General features: G+C 47.5%; 1 protein-coding gene across 1 annotated transcript in view; it reads left to right on the forward strand.

Annotated features, from left to right (window-relative positions):
- Positions 1–9,631, forward strand: part of LOC126574963 (somatomedin-B and thrombospondin type-1 domain-containing protein) — a 30,767-nt gene extending 21,136 nt beyond the window's left edge. The window contains exons 3-5 of the mRNA XM_050235406.1: positions 3,265–3,459; positions 5,820–5,940; positions 8,370–9,631. Of these exons, the coding sequence (XP_050091363.1) occupies positions 3,265–3,459; positions 5,820–5,940; positions 8,370–8,703 (650 nt within the window). The 3' untranslated portion in view covers positions 8,704–9,631. The remainder of the gene's footprint in view (positions 1–3,264; positions 3,460–5,819; positions 5,941–8,369) is intronic.
- Positions 9,632–10,103: the final 472 nt, after the last annotated feature.

Consider the following 10,103-nt stretch of genomic DNA (forward strand, 5'->3'; position numbering starts at 1 on the left):
CATTTCATGCGCCGTAAAGCGCAAAAGGTTTTCCGGGGTCAGCAGCACCACAAGGGCCACAAGGGCCACAATCTTGCCCCCGCGATTCGAGTGGAGTACGAGCTCCTCTGCACTTCCATCGTTGGTTGGGTGTCCACCAGACACGGGGGAAGGCCCAACTGGGTGGCTGTCATAAAAGTTTATATCTGTCATTGCCTGTCATGGCCGGCACGAACCAGAGAACCAGAAGCACGATCTTGCGGTGCTGTATGCATCTTCTGGGTCCGCAGACCAGAGCCGAGCCGGTCCAGCCGGCCAACCAAGTGTCGATTATTGTCCATCACAATCAACTCATCTGCAAGGCGCACCTGGCGTAGGGTGTGAAGGTGAGCATGATTCAGCTTGGCCGAGTCCAGAAGCTCTCAATTAGACCGCACCTTTTGCTGGTGTGCGGTCGTGCCCGTAAGCTGGGCACGGCTCATGGCACACGGCTTGGAGTGTAGGGTGATCGAGGTCGAAACGATGAGTCCAAGAGCTGGTGCTTGGTGCAAGGTGGTTGGTTTTGAAGTTTGAAGTGTTACAAAGCATTAGAGAGTGGTCGACGGAGTGGGAGTTGGGTTTGTGGAAGCTGAGCTGTGTTTGTTGTAGTAGAGTAAAGTTCGACAAACAAACTGGGGAACTGGGAACACCTAGAAGCCCGGCAGATAGATCGGATAAACGTACGGACAGTGGTTTTGTGTGCGGAAAACACAAACAACTTGTCGGAGCAAAGCAGACAGGCAGATATGTTACTCCATGTTGGACCATTTTCGCGCACCGGATCCAATCAGGATTTTCCGGTAGGCAGACAGGCAGGTTAGAGCCAAATAGACAATCACTTTCCCCCTCTCCCTCTCCCGGACACAACAACGAGCCATCCTTGGTTGGTTCTATTCTGTTACTTTCTAGAGGACAAGACCTCCCCTGCAATCCATCAGCTTCTATACGCACTCCCGAGACCATCTCTCAGGACATGAATAATAGAAATGGGCTTCTGGTAGCAAAACAAAGGCGCACATGGTGCCCACCAACACAGTGCCAGGAACAGAAAGATGCACTCAAAGCAATCAACCTTCTTCGAATCGAAGGCCCAACCGGCGAGGCCTCTGTGTCGAGGATCTTCCCGCCAACGAAAACCGTTCCGCGAAGGAATGTGTCACGGAACACCGCGTAGGGAACCGGAACCGTCCCGAACCAAACACCTCGATTACATAAGACCGATTGCTGCTGCTCGCTGGGCATGCTGGCCCGGGGTTTTCTTATTGATCCGCGTAGTAGTTTTTTTTCCGTCCTCCGTCATTGCAGCACCTTGGCCCGATTGTTGCGATGGAATGAAGCTGGAAATCAAATCAAACGTTATTACCAATCTCGAGCTCTCGAGCGACTCGTTGGTCGCCCATGGTTGGTTTGTTGTTTTGTTCATCGCGGTTTTCATTTCCCTCTCTTTAGCGGTCCGCTCCTGAGCCTGAGGACAGCAAAAATGGAATATAAATTGGAATCGCTTTGTTACTTATTTTGCGGAGGGAAATGAAATGGAAAATGGTGCTCCATTGGTGCGCGGTTTCGAGAGGTTCGGATTTTAATGATTTTCTATTAGGTATGGTCATGAATGGCTAATTTCCTAAATCAGTGTGTCAATGAAAGAGTATTTAATACAGATTATGAACCATTGTTTCGATTTGTTTTACGCGATTTTCTTTTGATCGGAATCGATTATGAGAAGTTTGTATTTTAAGAATTTTTTTTATGTTCAAGATGTTGTTCCTTTACCTGTTATGTATTGCTGTCAGTAGTTAAATTAAGGGGGTTAAGGTATTTAAATATTATTTGTAACATATCAAGCGAAGCAACGTTAAACTGACAGTGATATTGATTTTTCAAAAGGCATGGCTCATGCAGATTCATTGCAGCTCGCTTTCTATTTTTGTTTCTCGAAATCAATGTATTCAATGTGGGTTCCTATCGTAGCATAAAAACTACTGGAAACACGCACCTTTTAAAAAATTTAACACTTTATCAGTACTCTATTGTCCAGGTAGTCCGGTCGAGTTTTAGGACTCGACTCGTTTTATAGGCGTAAAACTCGTTTTTATAGGCAAAATCGCAAAAAACATCACTTTTTCATCATAAAAAATTTGTCAAAAATCAAAAATTTTGGAAATTCAACTAAACCTCAACGGAACTACCTGCATAAATTTATTATCTATCAAACGAATATTCATTTGTATTTTTCTGATTACCCATCACGCAGTTACGATGGGTACGAGTTTTGGTCGAAATCAAAAGACTTGCGCCTTAAGATTTAAGCGACGAACCCGGTTTGATCATTGATCAATCCGTCACCATCATAGTGTGACCACATTTTTTACTTCTAAGTGAAGCAATCAGACAAAAACTTGACGGGCTACCTGGATAACCTTATAATCTATCAAAAGAATACAGTTTTGTATTTTTCTGATGACCCAGCACGCAGCTACGATGGGCATCGGAAAAAATACCTTTTCTAAAACACGCCTTCCTAAATTTGATGCCATGGATGAAGTTTTAAGTCAATCTTCCCCAAAATAGAACCAAATATTCTTGAAAAGTTTATGTTTAATATGAAATTTAGATAAAAGTAATAAATTGAATGGTTTCTTCACACAAAACCTTCAAAAATGAGCGTTTTTCTGAGCCGAATTAACCTTCGCCGCAATGCCAAGGGCATTTCTTCTTCATTATCATGCTCTTAAGGACAAACCGGTAGCATAACAAATCGACATGCATTTATTACCATTGCTTCTGACAAAACACTACCTTGGAGTAATCAAACGGACCTCATCTGTAGGGTCCTTGACACTTGACCGCTCCCGCGTGCTGATGATTGCTGCATGATTTATGGTACAGCTTGAAACTCGGCCGACTGAATTGGTCAATTTGTCCATCTCTTGCCACTGTGGTGATCTCCGGAATGGCTGCACATGCATCACGATGTGCGAAGATTGTCGGGCGCCCCCTTACACTCCACGCCAAACCAGGAAATGAAACCGCAACAATCTCCGGTCATTAGGCGCTGGACCAGCGTGGAACTTCGCCGCACAAACACAAACACGTCTGTGTGGTCACTTCCCCCACCCAGAAAGGGGTGAATCCGGATGCAAAAACCCATAATTTAAAAAACACTGAATCCCTTTGCGTTGTCCTTGTTCGATTGATTTCACATGTCCCTTTCGCTCTCTTCCTCTCTCTCTCTCTCTCCATCCACAGTAATCGACTGCATCGTGAGTGAATGGGGCCAGTGGAGCGAGTGTGACACGGCCTGCGGTAACGGTATGATGTCGAGGACGCGCATCATCGAGCAGAAGCCACAAAACGGTGGCAAACACTGCCCATCACTGGTCCAGAAGCGTGGCTGCCAGGGGCTCAAGTGCCACAACCATCACGACCGGAAAGCACTGCGAGGTAAGTGGACCACCAACTGCCACACAGGATGACATGGACAGCACTAGTAGCTGTAACACAATCCCAGTCATACACCAAGCGCATTGTATTGTTTCCTTTTTTTTCTATTGCGAAATTCAAATTGCTATCCGGACATGTTCAGGGCGTGCAGAGACGATCATACGACGGATCCACACGGCAGTTTGTGCGCTGCTTCTGACAGGATCGACGTAATGTTTGTTACCGCGGTACTTTTTGTATCGTTCGTTCTTTTCCCTTTTTCGAGTGGTCCACCCCACCCCTGTCTATCGGGCACCGGGATATTGTTTCCATGTTCCGACTGCCGACTGCGTTGATGTATGTCGTGGTTCGAACGAAGAACTGACAGTGTCTCGTGCCTCTCAATCTTCTTCTGCGTCCTCTAGCAAGAAGTCATCCAGCTTCCCCTCTGAGATGAGTTCTGTTCCGTTTGATGGTCCTATCGGTCCCTTGCTCTGGTGCGCATCTTCCGCAAGTCAATGTATAAGTCATCTCGTAGCTCGGCGCCCGTTTTTCGGCCCCCTTCCACCCATCTCGACCACCAACTTGAAATGAAAACACATTTTATCGTTCCACCACAATCGATAGCTGTCAAGGAAGGGCACGGTGTACACGGTCCGTGGTATGGCGGGTTGTTTCCGGAACTGTTTTGTTTCATACACATCACGCGGGCGAATTTCGCTCGCCATACCCAACCATTCTCGGTGGATGATTGATGTGCCTGGTGAGGTCCGCGGTGTCAAAGGGCACACTTCCCTTCCCGCCACACGGAACACACACAGCCACAGCCAGCAGCTCGCACACGAAAAATGAGGCAAAAAATATTATTGGCATTACCAACCATCGGGGCTGACGGCGTCGGTATTTACCGCGTCCGCCCGCGCGATGCCGCAATCGAGCGATGGAAGCGGTCGTGGCGGCCCTCGAGCAGACATCCAATGGGAACAGGAAACCTGGATTGTGACGAGACTGCTTGTTGTTGGAATTCTAGTTTTGTTCCTTTCTTTTTGCGTGCGCGCGCGTGTGTTGAAGAGGATTTTTGCGCAAGAATTTCAACGTTTTTTTTTCTTCTGTTGTTGCCAACCAGGAGAGCGAGCTTTAAGTTCTCTCGACGGAGCAGTTTACTGTTTTGGGTTCACCAGCAGCAGGGAGCCCATACATGTAATTCGTCCCTTTTTCAGGTGTTTTCAGACAGTTCAGACGTGCGGTGCGGTGTATGGTGCCTGGTGGTGAAGGAAACGATTGATGATGGGATTGGGTTGGCTCAACGGTCGAGGTGATTAAACTCCTGGACCACCCGGACCCGCACTGGATAAACGATTTACATTTTAATAGAGTTTCACCTCCCCACGTGCGTTCGCCTGTTTACTCGGATAATAAAGTTGTTTGATCTGCGTGATGAGATTTCCTGTACGTGCGCTTTGCCTGGCTAGGACTTGAGGTGTAAAAAGCATAAGCTGAAGTGTGATTGAAACGGTTGGAAAAATCTGCACCGAAAATTGCATAATTTTACATTGCCCGTTACCTGCCCGTGTTGCGCTGCAGTAGCGGTACTGCAGATGGACAATTTATGTGCGTAACGGTGTACGCTCTAGCGCCTGCCGGCTGCGCCACCGTGAAAATGGTGTTGTTCTCGATGGTCTCCCGGAAGACCTCTGGGATAACCTTTGGCGGTTTTAGAGAGAGAGAGAGCGGGCACACACGCGACCTGGTGGCAGACCTTGATCGCATCGGAAGCGTGAGAATCCACACGGTGCTCGGACGATGCGTCGAAGCGATGATTCTCGTCCCCGGGGTACCGGCACTATAACCATCACCACCGTTCACTTCATCGCAAAGGCCTCAACGCTCCCTAAAATGGACATCGCAAGCGCGACCGGACCGGACTCCGGAGTCGCGTCCGCAGCAGCGCTGATTTAATGGACCAAACGCTGCTCGCTGCGGTGGACTTCACTCATCACGCCTTATCAGGTCACGGTAAGGACGAACGGGTCGACCGCGAACGACCAGACCTCGCTCTCCCTTTCTCTCTCTCTCTCTCACTGTTGATTCCCGGGGCACTGCTTTTACCAAGAGACCAACTCAACAACCAGCTACACCTAGCTGGTGCTAGTGCTGCACCGGATTCTAAAATAATCAAAACTTTTTTGCTCCAGAGCTTCGGCTCCGGCTCCGGCTTCACGGTGTGCGGTGGTCCTCTCCTCGACTTAGGTCTCGACCGGACCGGCTACCTTCTACTACGCTCTAGTCATACCGTTGTCATCCAGGCCATCGATTGGCCCATTCCATGGTTCGCTAACGCTAACCGTCTGTCCCCGTTCGACGGCTCACTTCTTTCACAGAAACTGCACTTCTGCTGCCGGCCGCCCTTTCGAAGAGCCGCCACGAGAACGACACCAGCGACATCCGGCGGAATCTGCGATTGCGCTACAAGAACGCCTTCAAGCACAACCGAGGAAATGAGTAAGTATTCCCGGGCGGGTGGGGGAAGGGGAGCTAGGGGTTGAAAAGCAGATCGATCAATTTGTGGCCGATGAAATTGCACTGTTTGACCCTCGATGGTGCTGCTGCTGGTGCTGGTGCTCTGGACGATTGCTGGATTGCAACGGTATTCAATAAGCGAGTTGCATCGACAACCGACCAGCGTACATCGACCGATTGCTTGCAGCAGCAGCAGCAGCTGTGCTGCCGACGAGCTAGTATTGCTTGCATCTTCACTAAAAGCCACAGAAGAATTGTAATAAACTCGTGCTTGAGAACACCGTAGCCAGTGTGAGTGGTTCTCGCTCGGAACGTTCCTGATTCATCGGTTATTGCACCAGGACAGGACTGCTGGCACACCATCACACTCGGTTCGTGTACGTAGACAGTCGATGAACGGGGGTTGATGCTTTATTTGAGACTTAATGACGGTTCGTTCCCCATTTTTTCGATGACATTCTGTCATGGGCAGAGAGAGCAAGACCGAAGTGATAGTGCTTTCACATTTTATTTGTTTTTGATTGAACCTGCACCATGTGAAAGGCAATAAAAGTTTCATTTTAGAGTAATACTTTTTTTTAATTTTGTTCTTTGGTATTTTGATCTGTGAAGTTATTTCAATTTATGTAAAGTTTGATAAAATGTGCAAAAACCCTTAAAAACTTCATTAAGGGGGGACTTCGGTATTTAATTTTTATTTGTGACACATATTTTTAACATTTTTCCCTGAAAGCTGATCCTTTCAAGAGCATTATGTAAAATAGTTGGGCCAATCGAAGCAAAACTGATAAAGTAATAGTTTTTTGAAAATCCGCGTTTCATACAAGGCTCCATGCAGCCCGCTACTTTGAAGAGCGTTTCCCAAAACCAACGTTTACAAAGTCGGTGCCCATCATACCGTAAAAACTACTGGACCGATCGATCTGAAATTTTTAACACACAATCTGTACACTTTTTGCTAGGTTAGTCCGTAGAGATATCATTAAAATTGTTGATACTTTTTTTTAAAACAATTTTGTAAAGCTCGTTGTTTTTTGGCAGAATCGCAAAAAGCATCACTTTTTGAACTTCAAAAATCTGCCAAAAATCGAAAAATTGGAATATCAACAAAAACTTGGCGGGACTACCTAGATAAAATTATAATCTTTCTAACAAATATCGATTTGTATAGTTCACATGACCCGGCATGTCGCTACAATGGGCACCGTAAAAAGTACCTTTTCGACGACATGTCTACCAAAATTTGATCCCACGGATTAATTTTCCAATGAATGTTGCTCAAAACAATACCAAATATTCTTCAAAAGTTGTAGATTAATATGTCATTTCCTTGAAAAAATAAAGTTGAATTGTTACGTCACAAAAAATCTTCAAAATCGGGCTTTTTTCGCCCGAAAATACCGAAGTCCCCCCCTTAAAACACTAAGTAAATTTAAATTCCATTGCATCTCTTTGTTGTGTAAGCAGAAGAGCATCAAAAACCCGTTGTCAGTCTCTTTTCATGCCATCACCAAAGAAACCATGCTACTGCTCCAAAGGGGTCTCGATTTATGTACTTCTACTCTAACGTCACAACAACCGCATGCTTACCAGTTGGGCTACGGCGTCGCCTCCATTTTCAATTAGCTCTCCAAACCGTTGATTAAAAACTAGTTTGCTAACCCCGAAAGGGCATCAACTGGGGTGAATGGGAAATGCTGAGTTCCCAGCGTGATTGATAAGAGACGGGCCCGAGAGTTCGCTCAGACGCAATCTTCGCCCTTGCACCAAAAACCCTGCACCAGATGCACCAGCACGGACGCTTGGAAATGAAATTAATTTCCGGAAATACTCCACCACACCACATTCCACTTTGGTTGTGGTTTTTGCCTTATTTTGAGGGAGTGCGCTGGTGCAAATCAAAGGTTCCCAAAACTTTCCAACGGAATTGCCACTTTTCAACCCCCAGACCTCAGAGATCAAAACCTTCTCGAGCCAGCCAGCTAGCAGCTGGCTGTTGGTGCCGCTCGTTCCAGACTCTCCATGTACGGAGCTTCGGATCATCGGAATGTAGCGACCGTCGCATGTTCGTATCCATACGCTCTGGCCACCCGAAGGGTCTCTTGGTCACGTTTCAACGAGCTAGACGCCGTCAGACGACGCCAGACGAGCCTGAAAAGGGCGAATCCACTAGCGCCAACCAGCCAAAGATGGTGTTCGATGAACGCTCCGATTGCACCGGAGCGCCGTACGTAGCCGCGTCCATTGCGATGAGCTTTTTCCCCGGCCACTGAAACCGAATCCGGGTGCTTGGGGAAGGCCTCTGGGGGCACTTTCCAGCCGGCAAAATGGTTCTTTGTGGTCTTCTCCTAATGCTCTCTCTCTCTCTCTCTCTCTCTCCGTGCTTGCTTTTTACCCTCCGTTCCCTCCAGGTACTGCGTCGAGTTCGAGGTCATCAAGGCGACGAAGGCATGCCACAAGGACACCACGTACCGTGGGCTGGCCGAGGGTGAGCGAGTGATCGTGCGCTGCGATCTGGAGGCACTGCACGAGGACAAGAGCGTCGACACGCTGGCCAGCAATTCGATCCACGACGAGGACGATCCGGAAACGCCCAAGTACCGCTGCCGGGGCGATGGACTGACCGGGCGGAACACTCGCTTCACGACGCTCGCCCTTCCCGCTTGTCGGGGCAAATGGATGCGGTTGACGGTGGGCCAACCGAAGAAGTGTCCCACCAGCGATGCCCAGTTTATCTTCATCTAAGCGGGACGGACGCACGCTCGTACCACCATCACCACCACCACCACCACTTTCTTCCCCTGATCCGGACCGAAAATTTGGATCGCGGACCGTCACCCATATATCGCCATATCACCGCCGAGCTGACCGACCGAGCTTTTCGTTGATCACCAACGTTTGCCCCGTACCAGCGACACCGTGGCCCACCCCACGGGAGGCGATTTTCAATTCTTTTCTTTCAATTATTTTTGTCTTCTTTTCTTTTTTTTGTATCTCCCTTTTAGTCACGAGTAAGGCGTATTAGGTGTATTAGCTAACTAAACTAACACACGAGTTAAGTAAAATTGTAACTTCTCTACCAGAAACGCACACATACAGAAGCACACATACAGACAAACACACAGATAGCCTGAAAAAGTTGGAGCAAGTTGAACAGGCCCACAGACAGTTCAGAATCACGATTAAACGTTTTAACCATAACGAATATTCAAATGAAAACAACTCTACAACACAACAGAATGAGGAGCAGGAGCAGCAGCAGTACAGCAAGTACACTAGGAATGGTACCACGGTTCCCACTTATTAGGGATCCCGGTCCTTTCTTCATTCAGTTTCAGTTTTTTCCGAGTGCTGGCTGCGCAACAACTGGACTAAAAATAAAAAAAACGTGGCGCGTGTGGTGCCCAAGTAACAGACGCGGACAGACGAAAACAGGCACAGCAGTGAACGCACAGCCGGAAAAGGAAAAATGGGGCCCGGAACATCACGGCAAATCCACGGCCACACCACACCATCATTACATGTAAATAGTATTTTATTAGACTATTTTTATATGCCATTAAGCCGGTTAAATAAGAAACTGAAGTATTTATTAAAAATAGGAGAAACGCAAAAAAAACTGCAAACAAACGAGCGCAAAAAAAACACTGAAAATCCGAACGGAGAAAACAAAAACCAATAAAACCGTAACCGGTCTCTGCGTTTCGATTCACCCCGCCGGGGGGGGAGAGAGGGAGAACCGTCTGGAATCGTCCGAAAGAAATGAAAAACATGGTGGTGAACGAAAGAAAGAAAGAAAAGCCAGTTGATTACGCCGGTTATGGTGTCGAAAATGATGGCAAAAATATTCAAATTTTAAGGCACCATAAATTGGGGACCGGATGTTGTTGCGCGATAATTTTGAGCGATGCTGGTGATGACGTCGCTACCGGCTTATCCAGCCAGTGCCGTTATCTAGGGGCACTACGCGCTGGTGCCAAAGAACCCATTTGCAGTTCATTCAATTATCGTGAAATTCGGGAACCGTTACACCTTCTGCCATTTGCTGCCACTAAGATCAGCGACTCCATTTCCTGTTTCGATTTCCTGTTCCCCCTCGATCGACCAGACGGGATTCGATTATGCTAATTAGATGTTTGTTGAGT

Source organism: Anopheles aquasalis, chromosome 3, assembly GCF_943734665.1.
Source record: "Anopheles aquasalis chromosome 3, idAnoAquaMG_Q_19, whole genome shotgun sequence".
Taxonomy (NCBI): domain Eukaryota; kingdom Metazoa; phylum Arthropoda; class Insecta; order Diptera; family Culicidae; genus Anopheles; species Anopheles aquasalis.